Consider the following 22,303-nt stretch of genomic DNA (forward strand, 5'->3'; position numbering starts at 1 on the left):
GCAGCTAGGTGGCGCAGTGGATAGAGCACCGGCCCTGGATTCAGGAGTACCTGAGTTCAAATCCAGCCTCAGACACTTAACACTTACTAGCTGTGTGACCCTGGGCAAGTCACTTAACCCCAATTGCCTCACTAAAAAAAATAATAATAATAATGGCTATTATTTATGTAGCACCTACTATATGCAGGCCCACTGTGTTAAGCATTTTTGATCCTGGCACAATACAGAGGTAGGTGCTATGATCACCCCCATTCTACAGATGAGGAAACAGAGGCAGACAGAGGTTAGGTGACTTGCCCCAGGTCAAACAGTGAGGCTGGATTTGAACTCAGGTCTCCCTGACCCCAGGCCTAGAGCTCTATCTGCTTCATCACCTCGCTGCCAGTTTCTTCCTCTGTAAAATGAGGGGCTCAGACTTGATGACCTCTGTTGGCCTTTCCAGTTGTCAACCTATGATCCTGGGGAGAAAGCGATCCCAATTGGGGGCCAGGTAGGGCCAGAGCCTCGGAGGAAGCTTAGGGAATCTCTAACTGCTCTAAAGCACTTTACATGATTTCATTTGATAAAAAAAAACACAACAAAAATGTTTTATTGACACCTTTCATGACTGCCTCTTTGTCACTCCTAGCTCTCATTTGGTTCTAAGATGTAGAAATGAGGAAGGAGGGTGGTCTAGACATGGGGCACAGCCTCTGCAAAGACATGGAGGCAGGATCAAGGAATTAGTTAAAGGAGAATAGTTTGGCTGGAATGAAGAATTCATGGAAGAGAGTGGAATGAAATAAGACTGAAGAGGGAGGGCAGAGCCACACTCTGGAGGCCCCTCCAAGCCGAGCTGAGGAGGCTGTATTTTGCCCTAGGGACAATAGAGAAGCATTGGCACTTCTTAAGTAGGGGAAGAGATTATTTTGGCATCTGTGTAATGGATGCATTGGAGAGGGGACTTACCCGGGGAGGTCAATGAGCAGAAGTGATAAAGGCCTCAGTGAGGGAAGTAACCATAGAAACGGAGAGGAGTCCAATGTGAGAGATGTTGTGGAGAGAGAACTGGCAATATCTGGCAACTGGATAGAGAAGGTGAGGAAGAGGGAGGTCACATAGGGGACCACAATCCTACGCTACTAGGGAGATGGTACTGCCTTTGATAGAAATAAGCAAGTCTGGAGAAGAATCAGTTTCAGGAGGGAAGATAATGAATCCTGTTCCGGGTATATTGAATTTAAGCTGCTGCAGGTTGGGATGTCTAGCAAGCAAGTCGGTAATGCATCATTGGAGTTCAAGAAAGAGTTGAGGGTTGGATAAATAAATTTGGCAGTTATCTGCCTAGAGGCAATCATTGAAGCTACGGGAGCAGAGAAATTGCCAAGAAAAAGTGCAGGGAGAGAAGAAAAAATGGTCCAGGACAGACCTTTGGGGGACTTTTTCACTTAGGGACATAGAAACGGATGGTGATGATGGCGAGGGAGAGCAGAGAGATAGGAGAATGAAGAGGATAGAGTATCAGAGAAATCAAAAGAGGAGAGAATATAGTGTTAGAACCTAAAGGAGATTAAGGAAGAAGAGTGAAGGGAGGGCCTTGGATCTGGCCCTTAAAAGAAGACTTGGGGGGCAGCTAGATGGTGCAGTGGATGGAGCGCTGGCCCTGGAGTCGGGAGTGCCTGAGTTCAGGTCCGGCCTCAGACACTTGACACTTGCTGGCTGTGTGACCCTGGGCAAGTCACTTGACCCCAATTGCCTCACTAAAAAAAAAAAAAAAGAAGAAGAAGAAGAAGAAGACTTGGTCAACTGGGAAGGAGCAGCTGCAGTTAATGGGTGGGGTAGGAAGGCCGACCTCCAGGTGTTGAGAAATGAGTGGATGGTGAGGAAGGAAAGCTCACAGGGGGCTTCCTCCAGGCACTTGCCTATAAAAGGGCAAGAAGACAGCGTGCTTCCAGAGAGGAGAGGAGGGAGGAGTGAAAGCTCGTTGTCTTTGAAAAAATGTAGAAGGCCTCTGTAGGTATGTGAGCACTCAGCCAAGAGATAAGGAGAGATTGGAGATGAGAAGATGGCAGAAGGGAAAGCTCAGAGCACACTGGCAGGGGTGGGATCGGGGTCTCAAGTAGTCGTTTGCTCTGCCTAGGGGACAGCCCACCACAGTCTCACAGGCTGGAGCCAAGGAGGAGAGAACAGGGGATGATTAGCGGGATTTGGAGTGGGGAGACAAGGGAAAAGAGAGAATTTACAGCGGGTGACCTTCATTTTCTCAGCAAAGTGGAACTGAGGTAGGTCCTCCTCAAAGAGCAGTGGGGGAAAGTGATCATCTTGAGGGGTTGTGGAGAGAAGAGAGAAAGTTTGGAAGAATTACTGCAGGGAGTTGAAGAGAAAATCAAGGAAGAATAAAAGGAGGCCTGTGCCATGGTTGAAATTAGATAAATTTCTAGAGTTTTGAGTTGGCACAGTGGTCTCTTTGCAACAGTAAAAGTTGCCACTTCCTCCGAGGGCATTCACCAAAGAGCAGAGCTGGTGGGAGCGGAAAAGACGGATAGTGGGGGTAACCCATGGTTGGCGTCTGACAAGACAAGGCCGGAAGAGGATTTAAAGGGAGAGGATAGCAGTTCATGATTGAATCGGTCTGTTATGTGGTAAAGCCTGGAAGGGAGGAAAAGAAACCAGAGCACGGGCATGGGATTGGGAGAATAAGAACGGATGAAGGGGCTGAGGGTCACACCGAGGTCAGGACAGCTTAACTTGTGGTCTGTGGACTTGGTGCTAATATATGTCAAGGCCTGTATTTCAACATGTTTGGTTTGCTTTGTAATTTTGCACATTTTGAGGCATTTAAAGGCATTATCCCAAGAAGGCATCCACAGGTTATGGGGTCCAGGATACAAAGACAAGGTGGTGGAGCCCTGGTTTAGGAGGAGTCAGGTAGAGATGGATGAACAAATGGTTGGGTACAGAGAGAGGACTCTGGGACAGCAGGCTGGTGGGTGTAGGGCAGTCACGGGGGACTTCAGTGGCTGGGATGGACTGAAGATAAAGGTTTGGGGAGGTGAGGACTCAGTGAATTAATTGGGAAGGGCTGTTAATGGGTCTATCCAACTCTCCAAGTATGGGGGCAGGGGTGAGGTTGGAGAGGAAGACTGAACCAGATACTGAGCTCCTGGAGGAAGGAGAGAGAGTAACCTGAAGGACAACAGAAGACTGCAACAAGGACCTGGCATGGGTGATCTATGGAGTGAACCCCAAAGGAAGAGAGTTTATCATGTGATGACAGTGGCAGAGGGAGTGTCCTCCTCCTCCTTTCTCCTTTTTCTTCTCCTCCTCCTTCTTCCTCCTACTCATCCTGCTCCTCCTTCCTCCTCCTCCCTCCTCCTTCTCCCTCCTCTTCCTTCTCCCTCCTCCTGCTTCTTCCCCCTCTCCCTCCTCCTCCTTTTTCCCCCTCCCTCCTTCTCTCTCCTCCTCCTTCCCCTCCCCCTCCTCCCACCTCCCTCCTTCTCCCTTCTCCCTCCTCCTCCTCCTTCTTCCCCCTCCCTCCTCCTCCTCCCTCTTCCTCCTCCTTCTTCCCCCTCCCTCCTTCTCCCTCCTCCTCCTTCCTCCTCTTCCTTCTCTTCCTCCTCCTTGTCCAGTGTGGTGGAGACCTGAGGGAGGTGTATGATGGAAAGAGGAGCACCTACAATTGGTGGGGCCAGTGAATACAGGAAGAAACAGATGAGAGCTTGAAAGAAACCTTTGAAGTCATCTAGTCTAACCTTACTCTGCCCCCTCCCTCCCATTTTACAGTTAAGGAAACTGAAGCCCTGAGTGGTTTTATCCAGGGTCACAGGGCAGTGCTTAGCAAAGTCAGGATTTGAACCCAGGTCCTGTGGCTCAGAAATCTAGTACTCTTACCTCTTGATGATTCAAGAAAATAGAAGAGTGTGAGGAAGAGGTCTAGGATGGAGGGAAATTTGTTATTGACTGAGGGAGTCAAGGGGGAGAGCAGAGGAGGCAGCTAGGGACTGGGTAGAGGCGAGGCGATGAGAGATCACACAGTGGTAGCAGGAGAAGTGCATTTTTGCCTCAGAAAGCAGTGATTCTAAATCATGGGCATTCAGAGGGAGGAGGAAGTGGGAGTTTTTAAGCTGCAGAATGGGGTTAAGTACTCATTGAGTCAGGGTTCCACAGAAGGAAAGGCCGTGATGATGAAGGACAGACACCTGGGCTTTCTTTTTTTTTTTTTTCTGGGCTCTCTTTAAACACCAGGGAAGAAAGGGCTGAGCCACCAAGGAGAGATCAGGTGGGACATATGGGTCAGGATCCTCTGGACACTGACTGGATTCACACTTGACACTTTGCCCCATCTCAACATGGCGGGGAACGATGCCCAGAAGAGATCCTCCCTGCGAGACGTGTGCTTGGCTTCTGGTCGGGCCAGGTCAGAGGCCCAGATCCTAGACCAGGTGCTGGCTAGCCAGATGCCTGGTGTCTGGGTACTCCCTGGGTGTGGGGGGATAGCCGAGCCACTGGTTTTCTTTCAGATCTCACAGTGAAGCAGAACAGAGTTAATATCCCTTCCACATCCCATGTGCAGCAGTAGGTCTGGGGGTGAGGAAGCCTCCACAGCCAGCTCCTGAAGGGGATTGAAGTTGGAGCCCCCCCCTCCCGGGTCCAGGGCTAAAGGGCTCTTGGTACGAGCAATGGCCACCATCTACCTGGCACTCGGTCATAATGGACAATTGTTCCACCATCCTCCCGGAGCAGGTCCTGCCTTTGTGCATGGCCGGAGGTTGTGGAACAATAAGGCTCTGAGAAGGGTCAGGGCTGAGACATCCATCCTCACTGGGCAAGTGATGCCAGAGCAGCCTCAGACCCCTGCTTCCCAGGTGGGTAAGCGGCCACGCTCCACCCGTGTTGGATATGCTTCAGCAACATCGCTCGCAAGGGCCTGGGCCTCAGGGCTGAGCACCGCTGTAGAGTATTAGTACTGAAAGGATCAGCTTGGCCCCAATGAAAGGGAGGATGGGAAAGCATGGCATGCCAGGCTCAAGGAAGGATCTATTCAGAGCCTACTATGTGCCAGGCAATGTGCTCTTTACAGACATCACTGAGGTCTCATTTGTTCCTCACAACAACCCTGCAATGAGGGTGCTTTATGATCTTCATTTGACAGCTGAGGAAACTGAGGCAAACAGAAGTGAAGTGACTTGCCCAGGGTCACATGGCTAAAAAGCACCTGAGGCCAGATTAGAAAAGAATTGGAGTCCTGGGATCTCCATGAAGGTCCTATCTTTCCCACTTACTAATTATGTAACCTAGGTAATTCACCTCCCCGCTGGATGCCTCAGTTTCCTCACCGGTCAAATGGGGGTGATAATATTTGCGCTAGCTATCTCAGAGGGGTTATGGTGATGATTCGTGAGATTATATACATACACACACATATACACGTAGTGCTTTGTAAATCTTAAAAGTCCCAAAGTAAATGGGAGTTGTTATAATTATGTAATTATTATAAAACAATTTTGAAAACCCTCATATATCTTTAGTGCTTTAAAGTTTACAGAATGTCTTCCTTGTAATCACCCAGTGAAGGGAGTGGTTTAAGGATTATCATCCCATCCCCACTTTACAAAGGAGGAAACTGAACCTTAACAAATGATTTAGCTAGGATTACACAGCCAGTAAGTGACAGAGTTTAAACCCAGGTTTCCTGACCCCAACTTCAGCGTTTTTTCCACTTCTCCATGTTGGGGAAGTAGGAGACACTGGGCTGGAGAATTAGGGTGGGGTTGAATTGTGGAAGACCTGGTCCGACACCAGGCTTCAGTGTTGGCATTTGATCAGGCAGTGGGGAGCCACAGGAAGCTCTCCAGTGGGCAAGTGCCTTGATGAAGTGTGGGAGTAGGTAGATGGTCGCAGTGTGGATCCCCATCCAGCTGTCTTTTGGCAGGCAGAGGGGGTAAGAGGAGTGAGCCTTCCGGCTCAGACAAAGGCAAACTTTGTTACAGCTGAATAGCGCAGGGTCTCCAGAGAACAGAAGGCGGCCCACGTGGCCCCCTGCCTCCAGCATGAACTAGGAGGATTGTCATGGATGGGGGCATGAAGGACTGGGGCAGGGATGACCCCTGACTCGTGCCTCTGTTAGGCCTTTCCCTCCCCCAAGCTCCAAGAAGGGAAAAGTGAGGAGGATACTTCACTTTGCCCCAGTTAGTCAGTCTCATCTCCCCAGGTAGGCTCTGGGCTCCCCAAGAAAGAAGGACCTGCCTCAGTGGAACAACTGGGTCAGAGAGCTCTTGCCACCTTCTCTTCTTGGTCAGGAGAGCAAACCAGTGGATACCTTGCATGGTTCTATGCGGGCAGTGATACAAAGAGCTCTGGGGAACAAAAAAAAAAGCTCTGGGCTTGGGGTCAGGAGTCCTGCCTTCAATCCCATTTAACTCACTGGTGACTGACCATAGGCTGGCCACTCGATCTCTCCTGAGTCCCTGTTCCCTCCAGTGTAAAGTGGGAACAGTAATATTCGCCCTAACAACTTCATGAGCCATGATCACAGAATGGCGGGGCCAGAAGAGACCTTTGACACTGTCTATTCTGACACCCCCCCATACACACTTTTTTGATGAGAAAGCAGCCAAGGAGGAAAGAGACTCACTTGCACACTCACAGAGACATAACTCAAAGCTGAGCTTCCTGCTGGCTCCAGGGCCATGAAGCTTTCTAGGCTGTCCCTGCTTCCATCCCTCCTTCTTCACATTCTCCTAGAGTACTTTGGACCTTTCCTTGACGTTATTCCACTCTACTTGGTATCATTCTCCTCCGAGTCTTGCTCCGCTTGCTCAAATATTAGGGTATAGTGGAATTATATATGCATATTATATTATATATATATACATATATATATAGATAGAGAGAGAGAGAGAGAGAGAGAGAGAGAGAGAGAGAGAGAGAGAGAAAGAGAGAAAGAGAGAGAGAGGCAGAAACAGAGAGACAGAAGGAGGGAGGGAGAGAGACAGAGACAGAAAGACAGAGAGACAGGCAGACAGAGACAGAGACAGACAGAGACAGAAACAGAAGAAGGGAGGGAGAGAGACAGAGACAGAGACTATATAGTGGAAAGGACTGATTTCTGTACATTTCTTGTTCCCCATAGTCCAAAGGTTCTTAACTTGCCGTCCCCAGACCCCACTTTCACCAGCAACACTTGCCAAGGGGTCTATGCAAGTTTGTGAACTGGAATGGGGGGGGGGAAGATCTTTATTTTCACTAAGCTTTGGTTTCTTTTCATCATCCTATATATTTTTCTTTATGCTTTTGCCCAGACTTTTGCCCATGGGGTCACATGTGTACTCACGCAATGTGTGTACATACATGTACACGTGCGTGCACACACACACAGAGGCTTATTCCTCCTCACTCCCCCAGTCACTGGTAAAATCTAAGCTGCTTGGGAGAGAGTGAGGGAGTCGGGATTTCCTCTCAGGTTCTCCAGCTCTAAGCCTGGGGCTCTTCCCATTGTACTGCACTGTCTCTCTGTGAGTTTTCTGTTGTTATAATTAGTGTTACTGCATTGTGGTAGGAGGGGCAAAGAAGAAGAAGAGTCAGTCCTTGTTTCCAGGGAGTTCCCAGCCACAGGTTGACCATCCAGGCAGGTTTAGATAGAGGCAGAATAGAATTGCTAACATTTATAAGGCACTTCGAGGTTTGGCAAACTCTTCACAAATATAGTATTATCTCATCGATCCTCACAACCACCCTAGGAAGTTGATGCTGTTATTACCCCCATTTTATAGATGAGGCAACTGAGGCAGGAAGAGACTAAGGGACTTGCTCGAGGTCACACATCTAGTTATCATCTGAGGTTGGATTTGAAAGCAGGCCTTCCCGACAGCAGGCCCAATGCTTGGTCCACTGGGCCCCCAAAAAGATGAAAATAGGAAAGGTTCCAGAGTCGGAAACAAGGGTGAAGGAGTGAGGACTGTACAAACCCATCCCTGAGCTATCAGGGTGGGCTTCCTGGAAGGGGGAGATCTGAGCTGGGTCTTGAGGGGTGGCCACTCAGAGACAACAAGGAGGAAAGGAGGCCTCTGAACTGATATAAGAAGGAGCCTGGAGGTGGCCAAATAAAAAGCAAAATGTTTTCAAGGAGCAGCAAGTGGACTGGTTGGTTTGATGCAGGGAGGAGGGCCTTGAATGCCAGGCTGAGGAATTTAGTTTTTATTTTGAAGGTAGTAGGAGCCATTGAATATATTTGATCAGAGCAGTGGTTTGCTAGGGATTACAGGTGGGGCTGGGGCAGAAAGGAGAGAGAGGAGGCAGCTAGGTGGTACAGTGGATAAAGCACCGGCCCTGGAGTCAGTAAGACCTGAGTTCAAATCTGGCTGAAGACACTTGACTCTTACTAGCTGTGTGACCCTGGGCAAGTCACTTAATCCCAATTGCCTCACCCAAAAAACAAACAAACAAAAAAACCCAGAAAGGATGGAGAGGGGAAGAAACACCTGGGATGGCAAAAAAAGCCTCAGGGGGTTCTGGTAAACACCTGGTGTGGGTGGGGCATGTGTCTGTGTATGTATGTGTGGCTGTGAGTGTATGGTGTATGGTAGGTGTGGGTGTGGCATGTGTCTGTGTATGTATGTGTGGCTGTGAGTGTATGGTGTATGGTAGGTGTGGGTGTGGGTGTGTGTGAAGGGGTGGGGGTGAGTTGTGTGGTGGATATATAGTGCGTCTGTAGGTGGGGGAGGTGAGGTTCTCCTTCATTGGAGGTCTGGATAGTGGAGCAAAGGCAAGATAATGATTTGACTGGATAGTCCAACTAAGTGGTGAAGGGATTAAGCTGGGAATCAAGAAGACCTGAGTTTGAATCCTGCTTCAGACACTGTCTGTTTGACCCTGCCAGAGTTACTAGTCACCCTCTCAGCCTCTGTTTCTTTTTCTATAAAACAGGAATAATAGCCCCTACCTTACCCAGGGCGGTTGTGACGGTCAAACGAGATATTATATAGAAAGCACTTTGCAAACCTTAAAATATCATGTTAACGTTGGCTGTCATTATTATTATATTGTCCGGAGGATTCTTGGATGGCTTTAGGTTTGGCCAGATGGTCTTTGAAGTCCCTTCCAACTCTGTGATTTTGAGGCTACAAGACCAGTTAAGAAGCTATTTATTACAAAGGTTCAGCTGCAAGGAAATAGGATGCTAAGTTCAGCAATGACCTTGGAAAGAGAAGCAAATCGAGGGGATGGAAAGGACTGTGGGGATGAGGAGTGGAGGACTAGAATGGAGAGAGCCCTTAGAACACCAAGTGTCAGGACTGGGAGGGGTCTTAGAACACAGGATGTCAGGGCTGGGAGGGTCTTAGAACACAGATTGTCAGAGATAGGAGGGCCCTGAGAACACAGGATGTCAGAGCAATAATCAGTTCATAAGCATTTATAAGTATATTCTATACCAGGCATTGTGTCCTTAAGCCTTAGAAATATAAAGACAAGGGGGCAGCTAGGTGGCGCAGTGGATAAAGCACCGACCCTGGATTCAGGAGGACCTGAATTCAAATCCAACCTCAGACACTTGACACTTACTAGCTGTGTGACCCTTGGCAAGTCACTTAACCCCCATTGCCCTGCAAAAAAAAAAAAAAAATATATATATATATATATATATATATATATATATAGAGAGAGAGAGAGAGAGAGAGAGAGAGAGAGAGAGAAATGAGTCCCTGCCCTCAAGAGCTTACATTCAACAAGAACTTTAAAGACAATCTCTTACAGTCCTATCATTTTACCATGTGATATAAGCACTAGTGGTGCAGTGGATAGAACATCTGGAGTTAGGGAGACCTGAGTTCAAATCCAGCCTCAGATACTTAGTAGCTCATGAGACCCTGGACAAGTTACTTCACCCTGTTTGTCTCAGTTTCCTCATCTGTCAAATGAGTTAGAGAAGGAAATGGCAAACCACTCCTCCTTCTCCCCCCCTCCCCCTCCTCTTCCTCCTCCTTCTCCCCCCTCCTCCCCCTCCTCTTCCTCCCCCCTCCTCCTCCTCCTCCCCCTCCTCCCCCTCCTTTTCCTCCTCCTTTTCCTCTTCCTCCTCTTCCTCTTCCTCCTCCCCCCTCCTCCTCCCCCTCCCCCTGCTCCCCCTCCTCCTCCTCCTCCTCCTCCTCCTCCTCCCCCCTTCTCCTCATCAATGATTGGTCCCTGCCCACTCCCAGCTGTGGGCTGGCCTGCCCCTATGTTTTCTCTGCTTTTTATTAGGAGTGGGAGCCAGCCCCCTGTCCAAGGTTCACACTGTTAAAAATCAATGTTTTCACATCAAAGGGAATGCTGACAGGCCATTGCATTTCCAGAAAGCCATAAATAACTCTGTGTGAAAGCACAGGCACAATAAATTTCTTGGTGGCTCCATCCTGATTAGCTGGCTTTGCATCCAGGGAGGATCCCCATTATCTGCTGGGCTGGAGGAGTCTGGATGACTAAGGAGGGCTTCTCACCTAAGTGCAAAGTGCAACGTGTTATTATAGTGGAAGGGGGGCTCAAGCTAGAGTCAGGGGCCCTCTGTCCAAATCCTGGGGGTCATCACGGGCCTACTCCAGGCCTGTTTCTTCATCTCCAAAATGGGGATTAAAAATACTGTTGTGGCGTGGTGAAGGGGTTCTAAATTTGAGTCCAGAGAACTGGGTCCGAATCTGAGCCTAATCACTAATCAGTTAGAGAGCACGGACGTCCTCTGGGCTTCCTTTCTTTGTCTGTAAAACAAAGATAGTAACAGGCTATTATGGGCTGAAGAGACCTGCCCCCCGCCCCACACACACACTCCAGGTCGGAAGTCCTGAGTTTCTTCCACTTATGGTGTGCCTTTGGGTAAATCACTTGTTGTCTCTCAGGTTCCTCCTATAAAAGGAGAGGACTGGACTACAGCAGGGGGTCTTCATCCTTTTTATGTCCTGGACCCCCTTTGGCAAGTCAGTCTGGGGAAGCCTGGGGACCCCTTTTCAGAAGAATGTTTTTAAATGCATGAAACAAAATGCAGAGAATTACAAAGGAAACATTTATAGTGAAATACAGTTATTAAGTTCACGGACCCCAAGTTAAGAATCCTTTTCGTTAAACAGGGTTGAAGCCCCCCCCCCATCTTCTGAAATCTACCCACTGGGTGTCACTGTGAGAAAAGTGCTTTATGAGTCTAAAAATTCTGTAGAGACACAAATTGTTGCCAGATAATCATCAGCCCAAACAGCCACTCAGAACCAGGAATGGGGTCTGTTTTCTCATTCTCACACCGTGACCACCACAAGTCCTTCTCTGACCATCCATGGCCTGGGCTCATTAGACAACACACACACACACACACACACACACACACACACACACACAGATCTAGGCATTTGGAGAATGTTTCCAGACTCTTCTCTCTCCACAGGGCTACCTAAATCATCTTCACAGGTGTGAACACATCACTCCCCTGCTTCAAAACCCCTGCTAGAATGTCTACCTGGAAAATGTGAAGACTCCCTCCAACCCTTTACACACACACACACCCTTGAGGGTAACAGGCAGATGAAAACAATTTGTTCCATTGGCCATGAAGGAGGCTGAAGGTGGAGGACTTAGAGCTTGGTCAGACATCCAAGATGCCAAGCTCATCTACTGCATCCTGAGTCATATCCACTAGTCTTGACTTTTGTCTTGCCACTGGATTTCGATGCCTCTGGGATAGTGAGTGAGCTGATGACTTTACAAATCTCTGCCTCACTCCAATCAAATTCACTCACAAGTCAAGATGTCCCCCTGTGATGTCATTGGTCCTCTTTTGAAATGAAGGATGAACAAGAATAAGATACAATCTGGCTCCAGCCTCGATTTCCAGGTTCATTTCATATTCTTCCCTTTTACAAACTACACATTCCGACCAAACTGCCCTGCTTTTGCTGTTCCTTGAACCTGGAGTTCCATCTTCAGCTTCTGTCCCTCCATTTCTCATGCATGAAATACTCTCATTCCGGGCTCTTAGAAATCCTCTGATTTCTTCAAGCTCAACAGAGGGACCACCTCCCACAGGAAGCCTTCCCTGATCTCCCTAGTTTGTTGCTGTTTTCTCTTGTATCAAATTAGGTCTTATTTACTTATCTCTGTAAATGTCCTGGGCTGTGCTGGAACCAGGTTGAACTGGCTCACAAGAGCTGATTGTTAAAATTTCAGGGTGAGCATTTATACCTTGGAAGTTGGCAAATGATACAAATCAAGACCTGGGCTTGTTTTATTGTTTTGTTGATTGTCTGGACTTAAGAAAATGATGGAGAAAATGTTAATAATGCAAATTAAACTTAAAATGTTCTTCAAACTTTTTTTTCTTGAAGAGTCAGTTGTTAAACATTCCCCAAGCATTCCACTGTGTGTATGCTTCCAGTAGACTGTAAGGACGTATTCCTTCCTCCATTCATTCAGTTCTCATTTATGAAGCATCTTGTGTAGGTTAAAACACCATACGGGTTAGGACTTCATGAAACCAAACTTTGTACCTAGTAGGTGCTTCATAAATATTTGTTGAATGAATGGAGGAAGGGATAATAAAAGAATCGAATGCATTGAGGGAAAGTACATCTATTCCCATGGTGTGCTGCAGTGGCAAGTGCCCTGGATGGGCCAGCAAAGCTGGGTTGTAGGCCAGCTCTGTCACTCAGTAGCTGGAGGAGTCTCTTCCCCATCCAAGTCCTCAGTTTCCCCGGCTGTAAAATAAGAAGATTGGCCTCAATCTACAAATTGCTTCCCGGATCTATGAGCTTAAAGTTCTGACTCTATTTTCAGGTTTAGGGAAGTGGGTTTGGTGAATCTAATTCCTCGATAGACCCTGAAGGCAAAATCAAAATAACACAGTAGGTGCTGAGCAAGTGTTTGAAGATTTATCAAGAACAAGCCTCTTTGTGGTCCCAGTGATCTGAATGTTCCTTCTAGCCAGGAAGATTGCATTCCATCCATGTGGACTTATCCTGTGTGATTCACATATCTTGTCTGTGTCATTAAAAAAAATATTTTATTTTATTTTAAAAAGTTTTGGGGTGCTTTTTGTTTTCCAGTCGTAGAAATATTCTTCCTTGTATCCCTCCCTTTGCACCTCTCCCATTCTTCCCACACCACGAGCCTTCCCTTGTAGTAAAGAAAAATAGTTAAGCAAAACCAACCCACAGAGACCCATCTGACAGCATATATAATATTCCACGCCCATAGTCCCCCACCTCTACACCAAGGAAAGATGGTCACTTCCTGTACTCTTCCAAATAGTTTATCATAACCCAAACCAGATCAGGCTACCCTTTCTTGCTAGCTGGTTTCATGACAAACTTCCTTGGGTCACAGCTGCAGGAACTTACCCTTGCCAAAACACATGGGCTGGTCCCAGAGGGTAGTGCCCAGAGAATGGCACTGACTTCTGGGTGTGCCATCCTGTGATTGAATCTGTTATTGAACAGGGAACTTTGAGAGGGAGCTAGGAATTGCAGAAATAAGCAGGAAAGTAGCAAATAACAGAGTGAGAATTCACACCTAGGTTTTCTGACCCTAAATTCCATATTGTTCCCATTACCCCCGCTTGCCTATAAAGGTAGGCTGTGGCAGGAGCACTCCTCCTCCCCTCCAGAGGAGACTTAGCATTGTGTAGCAGAAGGAGCACTGGGGCTTGGGGTTAAAAGTCCTGCCTTTGATGCTTGATAGCATGTGTGTGTGTGTGTGTGACTACCGAAGGTGACTTCACCAAAAGGAAGATCATTCTTGCCCCCATCTGCCTTTATAGAATTGTTGTGCAGAAAGTACGTTGGAAACTTTAAAGTGCTATAAAAACAAGGGGTTCTTTTTGGGGGGGGCAGGGCAATGAGGGTTAAGTGACTTGCCCACGGTCACACAGCTAGTAACTGTCAAGTGTCTGGGGCCGGATTTGAATTCAGGTCTTCCTGAATCCAGCGTTGGTGTTTTATCCACTGTGCCACCTGGCTGCCCCCAACAAGGGGTTCTTTTGAGCAAGGTATTATCTATCACTTCCTGGGCCTCAGTTTCCTTATCTGGAAAATGGACTACACTGCAAGGCATCTTGAAGCAATAGTAAGAGTGCAGAAACTGAACAGGGAGATATGAGACTTGAATGGGAATCCCTGGCTCCGCCACTCACTACATGTGTGACCCATCACTTTACTTTTCCTTCCGGACCTCGGTTATCTTATCTATAAAACAAGAGGGTTGTCCTAGATTACCTCTAAACTCCCTTCCAATTCTAAATCTATGATCTTCTAAAATCTAATGTCACTTACTAGAATAACTTACGTTATCATGGCAAGTCCCAGTTCTGATGATCTTAACAATTTCCTCCAAAAGGGAATCTACAAATGCCCATAGGGATGATGGTGCTTCTCTTCAGTTGAACAAGGATTGATTAAAGGCACAGTATGCAGTGTGGGACTTGGGGATAGAAATGAAAAACCACCTCTGTCCTCAAGAAGTTTTATGTTTTACCTGGGGATAAGCTGCAACATAATTTGAGGAGGGAGAGAGGAATAACTAACTCTAGGGAGAATCAGGAAAGGTGGCAGACTAGCTGAGTCTTGTGGGAAGCTAAGCAGAGATGAGTGCATTCCTGGCATGGGGGACAGCTGTACAAAATCATGGAGCCAGGGGATGGAATGCCACATTTGGAGAAGAAAAAGTAGACAGTCTTGGACGGAATGTAAAAAGTGTATGAAGAGGAGTTATGGGAGATAAGTCTGGAAAGGGAGGGAGCCTGCGGTCAGACTAGGAGTGGCTTTCAATGCCAAGCTGAGGAGTTCAGATTTTATCCTAGAGTCAATAGCGAGCTGGTGCAGCTTCTTGAAGTGGGGGCACCGATGTGATCTGACCATTGCTTTAGGAAGATTATTTGGGCAGCTGTGTGGAGGATGGATGGGAACAGGGGAAGACTGAGAACAGCTAGGAGAGGAGTCTAGAGGAGAGGTAATGAAGGCCTCAGGTAGACACTAATGGCACGAGAGCAGAGAGAAGGGATTATGGATGGGAGAGATTTTGTCTGGGTAGAATCAGTGGGTAAGGCTTAGCAAATGAATGAATATTTGAGGGGTGGAGAAGAGAGAAGACTCAAGAATGATTCCAAGGGACTTGGAATTCCAAGGTCCCCCAGGTATTTGGGGAGATGAGGGCTTCTCTGAATGACCAAGATGTTAGAATTGCCTTTGGTAAATGGTGAGACAGTTCTCCTGGCCCCTGAGGGATGAATGGCTCAACTTGTCATTTTCAGGTTTCTGGAGCAAGGAAATACAATCCACCCTCAGCCAGACCCTCAACATATACCTGCTGTTACAGACATCCTTTATTTTCCCCCTCCAATTGTTAAACCAAATTCATTTACTTCTGGGAAGGGAAGGAAAAGAAAGGGAAGGGAAGGGAAGGGAAGGGAAGGGAAGGGAATGGAGAAGGGGATAAGCATTTATATAATGCCTACTGTGTGCCAGGCACTGTTCTAAGCACTTTATAAATATTATCTCATTTGATCCCTACAACAACCCTATGAAGTAGGTAGATGCTGTTATTATCCCTATTTTACAGTTGAGGAAACTGAGGTACATAGGTAGACACAACTGTCTGAGTTCAGATTTGAATTCAGGTCTTTCTGACAGCATTTTACTACCGAGTCATTTGCTTTTTTTTTTTTAAGCAAACAACCAACCTTGATGAAGTTATTATATGACTAGTCTGTCCTAGAGAGGAGAAAAGGCACCTCCCACCTTTCCTTAGAAAAGTAGAATCCTATGAGTGCCGGATGTCACTTACAGTAACAGCTACTGTTGATGTATCAGGTGGTTTTTCTGAACTTTTTTTTTTTACAAAGGAAGGAAATTGCAGTGACATAAAACCCAAAAGGTATAAATGAAATGTCTTTAGTTTAAATGTCTTTAGTTTAAAAAATCAAGAAATCATTAGAAGATTCTTGATTGTCTGGGCCATTAACAGTCAGGGATGAAATCTGACCCCCTTGTTTTACAAGAGAGAAAGAGGCTTCTAGAGGCATGCTTTGCTTTAGGTCACACAGCTAGGAAGGGAGTACAGAACAGAGCCTATTTCATAAATAGGGGAGGGGGAGCAGCTAGGTGGAGCAGTGGATAAAGCACTGGCCTCAGATTCAGGAGGACCTGAGTTCAAATCCAGCCTCAGACACTTGACACTAGCTGTGTGACCCTGGGCAAGTCACTTAACCCTCATTGCCACACACAAAAAAACAAAAACAAAAACAAAAAACAAACGGGGAAGGGGGAAAATGATATCACACAAAAATGAAAGTGACTACACAGTGAACCCCCTGACTCTTCAGCCAGCCAAAATGGGGGGCAGGCTGTCTAGAGAACTCCCAGGTAGGGTATAAGGAATGATTACTCACGTATGCTTTTCTCTTTTCTCTCTCTGTCTCTCTCTGTTTCTGTCTGTCTGTCTGTCTTTCCTCTGTCTCTGTCTCTGTCTCTCTCATTCTCTCTCTCTCTTCTCTCTCCTGCCTTCAGCAAACATGGACACCTTCAGCACCAAGAACCTTGCCCTGCAGGCTCAGAAGAAGCTCCTCAGCAAGATGGCCTCCAAGACCATGGCCAGCGTGTTCATCGACGACACGACCAGTGAGGTCCTGGATGAGCTCTACAGGGCGACAAAGGAATTCACCCGGAACCGGAAGGAGGCTCAAAAGATCATCAAGGACCTCATCAAGATCGTCATGAAGCTAGGCATTCTCTACCGCAACGGGCAGTTCAGCCCCGAGGAGCTGGCGCTGATGGACCGCTTCCGGAAGAAAGTGCACCACCTGGCCATGACCGCGGTCAGCTTCTACCAAATAGACTTCACGTTTGACCGGCGGGTCATGGCCACCACCCTCCACGAGTGCCGAGACCTGCTGCACCAGGCTGTCAACACACACCTGACCAGCAAGTCCCATTCGCGCATCAACCATGTCTTTAACCACTTTGCAGACTTTGAGTTCCTGGCAGCTCTGTATGGACCCTCTGAGCCCTACCGGTCCCACCTGCGACGGATCTGTGATGGGATCAATAAAATGCTGGATGAAGACAGCATATGACCCTGGAAACTACATGAAACACAGGGGCAACCATCCTGCTCTTGGCTTCAGAGGTGGGGGAGATGTGCTTCTTATTCCTATTTCTAATATTTCTCCCAATCTGAATCTAGCCCACCTGACTCCATCTTCTCCCATTCCTGATGGGAATTTGCAACCCACAGAATCGTTTTATCAGCAGGTTTCACAGGCCTCGCCTCCACTTGTGTAGGAAGCACTCTGGGGAAATCAAGGAGCCCAAGGCGGAGTTTTTTGCTCCAAAGAGAGATGCGTTTTCCCATGGAGAATATGGTGAGGTGACTAGAGGCAATTCAGGTGTCCATTAGTTGGCACCTCAGCTTCAGGGAGTTGACCATGCGGCCTAATGTATGTCCCATCCTCCGACTTGGTCTGAATGCTCATGCCTGTGTGTAGCTCAGGAACTGCCCTGTGGTCTTAGGAGATCCAACTGCTTTCACACTCTGAAAGCCCAGTGTATGCAGTCCAAGAGCTGGCTAGGGAAAACCTACCACACAGGAGCAAGACTCCTTCCCACTCACAGTGTTAACAGGACTTTGGGTTTGGTTCCTGTGAAGCTAGTCAGGACTGAGAAATTTATTCAGCAAATGAAGGGAAAGGCCTGGGAGTGCCAGCACACACACACACAGGCTTAGCTGCTGTTTGTTTGCAAGGCCTGCAGAAGGTTCAGGGAGGTGGGTTGGGTTTTTTTTAGGACTTAAAAATTTGTAAGAACCAGATCTCTCTGGTATATCTCCTTGGGCTAAAGAGACAGCTTGCAGAGGGAAGAGAGATACCGCTATTGAAGAGGGATTGATGGTTCATCTTACATGTCCTTTTTTGAACTCAGAGGCATATAGTTGTTTGTCCTGTGGTATTTTTCCATCGTGGCTGGGACTCCCTTTCTATGTGTGGGCAAAAGGCCCTGACCACCACCATCCTCATCCATGAGATGCAAATGAATCTCCTAGACTGGGGAATCTTAATTTCCAGTGAGATCAGAGATGCAGCTTCAGACCAAATGACAAATGGGCACTTTGGTTATCCTAAGAGGAACCAGGAGGTTCCCAAATGACATTCTGTCCTATCTATCAATATAATTGTGTTTGTTCTTTGGTCACTATCCAATCTGTCCTTGGGATTTCATGGGTTTGGGATTCAATTGTTTTTGTTGTTTGTTTTTTTTTTAAAGACAAATGATACTACTGAGCTATTTAAATAAAATCATATACCTTCTACTTGGACTGGCTCAAAGCTGCTGATTAAATGGTATCACAATTGGTTCATAGTCTGCTCTTGCTCTCCCTCTTCCCTTTCAAATGGAAATAATGGCCCCAGCCCTGCACAAATGATCATATTCCTGTGACCTTTTCTGACAACAGCTCCCATTTCCCCATCCCTCAGCGTGGGGGCTACAGGCAGTGGGAGTTTGGGCCACTCTATTCCAGAACAAGGGTTCATTTCAGAACATGCTCAGCTTGGCTGTGGACTCCAAAGACCAACGAAGCTTAGTTTTATTGCTCATTCAAAAAGCGTAAGTATTCACACACACACACACACACACACACACACACACACACACACACACCAGTGCAGGGGGAAGTTGGAAGAAAAGCCCATCCGTGCTGACAAACAAACTGAGACGGCCTGTCTGCAGCTTTTCTACCCATCACCCCCTTGTTCCCCCACCCCTCCCCACACCAAATGCCACTGAGGGCATTGCTTGCACACCACACATCAAAACAACTGAAAATGAGGTGGGCTCAGAAAGCAGTGCCCTAGATAAATTCCTACCCGATTGAGTGATGGGGGACCAGAGGAGAGTAGTGAGTAGACTATCAAATGTTAGAGGGGGACCAGCCGCAGCTTAGAACTCAGTTTTGTCATGTACGAATTAGTCCCTTCACAAGGGTGATGGGTCCTTGGCAGAGCCAGGCTTGACTTATCTTTTCAGCCTCACGCCTGCTGTGTGGCGCACAGCCTGAGGCTTCTGCACCCTTGCTCTTTCAAACGACTACAAGGTTTGGAACACGGAGCTGTTCTGCCTGCCAGACGCTTCCTGCTCCTGTCAGTTGACAAAGCTGATAAATTTCAGGCTTTCATGTTTCAAAGCCCAACCACCTTCCATCTAAGTACATTCCCCCATAGATAGAGGCTAATTTATACTTAACAAGGAATCTCTTTGCACTAGAATCATCGAATGTCAGAGCCTGAAAGGACCTCAGAGACCACCCAGTCCTACCTCCTCATTTTGCAGAAGAAACAGAGGATCGGAGACCACCTCAGTATCTCCCATCCAGTCATACTGCTCCCACCTCGATGCCAGCCCTCATTAGCATCCCCTAGAACTATCACACAATCTCCTAACTGGTTTTCCCACCTCTGCTGTCGGCCCCCACCCTCCTCTGAGCCGTTCTTCATTCAGCTGCCAGGCTCATCTTCGTGCATCAATTGGAGAAAGTCATTCTTCTGTGTAAAAGCCACAGTGCCGGGGCAGCTAGGTGGCACAGTGGATAAAGCACCTGCCCTGGATTCAGGAGTACCTGAGTTCAAATCTGGCCTCAGACACTTGACACTTACTAGCTGTGTGACCCTGGGCAAGTCACTTAACCCTCATTGCCCTGAAAACAAAAACCGCAGTGCCTACCAAGTATTGAACCAGTGCCACCCTACCTTTCATGCCTCATAGGACAATTCTGTCCACAGTGTGGGTCCCATGCTCTTTTACCTCTGCATACTGACTGGGACAACTAGACTCTTTCCACCCATTGCCTTCCCATCCTTTAATGACAAGTTCCAGTGAAGCTGCTGTAAAATCTTCCCCAAGACCTAGATGGCCCTGCTTTTCTCCCTTCCACCTGAGAGCCTTTTGTCTTCATTTAAAACCCTTAGCATGTATTCTCCTTAGAGTGACCTAGGATGATGTCTATTTCCTTGTAGATTGGAAGCTCCATGAGGAAAGAGTCTAATTATGTTTGCATTTCCCAGACTCTTGAAGAGAAGTGATTTGCCCAGTTGTTTGTTGTTGCTGTTCAATTGTTTCAGTCACATCCGACTCTTTGTGATGCCATTTGGTATTCTCTCGGCACAGATACTGGACTGGTTTGCCATTTCCTTCCCCAGCACATTGTACATTTGAGAAAACTGAGGCAAACAGGGTTAAGGACTTGTCTAGGGTCATATAGCTGGTGTGTCCGAGGCTGGATCTGAATTCAGGTCCCGCTGACTCCAGGGCCAGCACTCTACTTTGCCAAAGTTGTATGGCCAGTTAATGGCAGAGCTGGGCTTGACCCCCAGTCCAATACACCATTCATGGCACTATGCTGTGTCCTGCACTGACAAGCTGGGGGTTACAGATTAGTGGTAGATTTTCCTCATCATCAGAATCTCTAGTTCCAACCTAATCTTACCTCTCTTCCCCACCCCTTACTTTGAGAACACTGATTTGTAATTAAGTGCCTTTCATCTTGGAATCCAATCACCTGGGATTCTGGGTAGCGACTAGAGTTCCGTTTCTCCAATCGGCAAACTGAAACAGACTACCTTGATTGATTTGCAGAGTAGGAAAACAGAGGCAAGGAGAAGTGGGAAGAAAACCCAGGAGTCAAACTCCCAGGCTCCTTGCTCCAGTGAGATCAGAACCCTGGTGGGATTTTGTTTGTTTATTCATTCTGTGGCCGTGTTTTTCTTTTTCTTTCCCTAAACTCCAAAGGCAGTCACGACTTTTCATCCAATGTGATTCTTGGCTTGAGTCATTGTACTGCAATCCAGATGTAAGAAACGAGGGCCTGGAATAGCATCCCTGTGATTTATTGGTAGAGCGTCCATCAGAGGCAGTGAGGAAAGGGTGGAAGGAGCTGGTACCATAAATTTTCATGGGCCACTAACTAGATCCACTTCTGTGACCACAGTCCACCAACAACCATTCTTGGGACCGCTGGCTTCTTCCATCCTATAATGTGCGTGTCTGCATTAGCTGAAGCTACCTAAGGAATGGCAGCAATCCTTTCACCACAAGAACTTTCTGGATACCTCCTTTTTAGGGGAAACACTAGCCAGCTTAATGAAAACAGCAGCCTGGTCCCTCATGGAGGAAAGAAGACATCATCAGTGGGCAAACCGAAGCAGAGTAAGCACTGCATGGGTCTTTGGACGATCTAGCCCAACTGCCCCTAAGTGGGTATGCTCTTCTACAAAGGTTCATCATCTCTGCACTTGCAAACTTTCAGTGATGTTCCCATTACCCACTACTTCATAACACAGGTCACTCCACTTCTGGATAGCTGATCATTAGGTTTTTGATTTTTTTTTTTTAATTCAGGAAGACCTGAGTTCAAATCCAGCCTGAGACATTTGCTAGCTGCATGACCCTGGACAAGTCACTTAACCTGTCTGCCTCAGTTTCCTCATCTGTAAAATAGAATATAACAGCACCTACCGCTCAGGTTTGTCATAAGGATCAAATGAGGTCATACTTGTGAAGTGCTTAGCACAGTGCCTCTTACTCAGTGCTATATAAACCTTAGCCACTACTGTTATTTTCTTTACATTGAGCTGAAACCCGGTTCTCTCCTCATCAAGCGGAACAAGTCTGCTCCTTTCCGCACAATAGCCCTTGAAAAGTGACCATGACCCTTGTCTTTTCTGCTCTAGGCAAAACTTCCCCAGCAGCTCTGACGGATGATTCAGCTGCCCAGGCTGGTAGCTGGAGATGATTATTCGTCCTATTAGGAAGATGCTACACAGTGACAACAAGATGACTGAGCTGGTGAAGTATCTCCATTAAGTACAGACATAATGCCAGACAGTCTAGTCCCATCAGGGTCTTCAGGGTGTCACAGAGCAGCTAAATTGCTCTGAACTCAAAAGGATTTTTTTCTATCTAGCACATCCTCCCTTACCATTAAGGCACAATTTAGGGCACTTACACAGAGAATTTCAGCCTCAAAAGGGCTTTACCCATAACATTTAGACCACCCCAAGAACTAGGTTAGTGCTTTTATTAGCTCCATTTTCCGTAAGGGGAGGGAAAGAAACCAAATGGTTTGACTTGGGAGTGTCTCTGCCAAGATGAGTGAGCACTCCAGTGGGAATGTTCAGCTCTCGGCTCCCCAGCCCTTCCCCCAATCAAAGCTCTCTTAAGTGTCAGGCAAACAGCCCAACAAGTGGACTATACAGATGAACTGCCTGTCACCAGCACTGGCTCCCCACAAAAGCATGAGGCAGCCTGGCATGGTGGGGAAGCACTGCACA

At 47.3% G+C, this 22,303-nt stretch overlaps 1 protein-coding gene across 3 annotated transcripts in view; it reads left to right on the top strand.

The window, feature by feature from the left end:
• The window catches only part of TNFAIP8L1 (TNF alpha induced protein 8 like 1), a 32,705-nt gene extending 14,412 nt beyond the window's left edge, over positions 1-18,293 (top strand). For 2 of the 3 annotated variants that reach the window (XM_043976894.1, XM_043976893.1), the window contains one exon: positions 16,491-18,293. In XM_043976894.1, coding sequence (XP_043832829.1) covers positions 16,496-17,056 — 561 coding nt within the window. In that variant the 5' untranslated portion in view covers positions 16,491-16,495 and the 3' untranslated portion in view covers positions 17,057-18,293. The remainder of the gene's footprint in view (positions 1-16,490) is intronic. The other variant, XM_043976896.1, reaches the window with a different exon arrangement.
• The last annotated feature ends 4,010 nt before the right edge of the window (positions 18,294-22,303 follow it).

The sequence above is a fragment of the Dromiciops gliroides genome, chromosome 1, assembly GCF_019393635.1.
Source record: "Dromiciops gliroides isolate mDroGli1 chromosome 1, mDroGli1.pri, whole genome shotgun sequence".
In the NCBI taxonomy this organism is placed as follows: domain Eukaryota; kingdom Metazoa; phylum Chordata; class Mammalia; order Microbiotheria; family Microbiotheriidae; genus Dromiciops; species Dromiciops gliroides.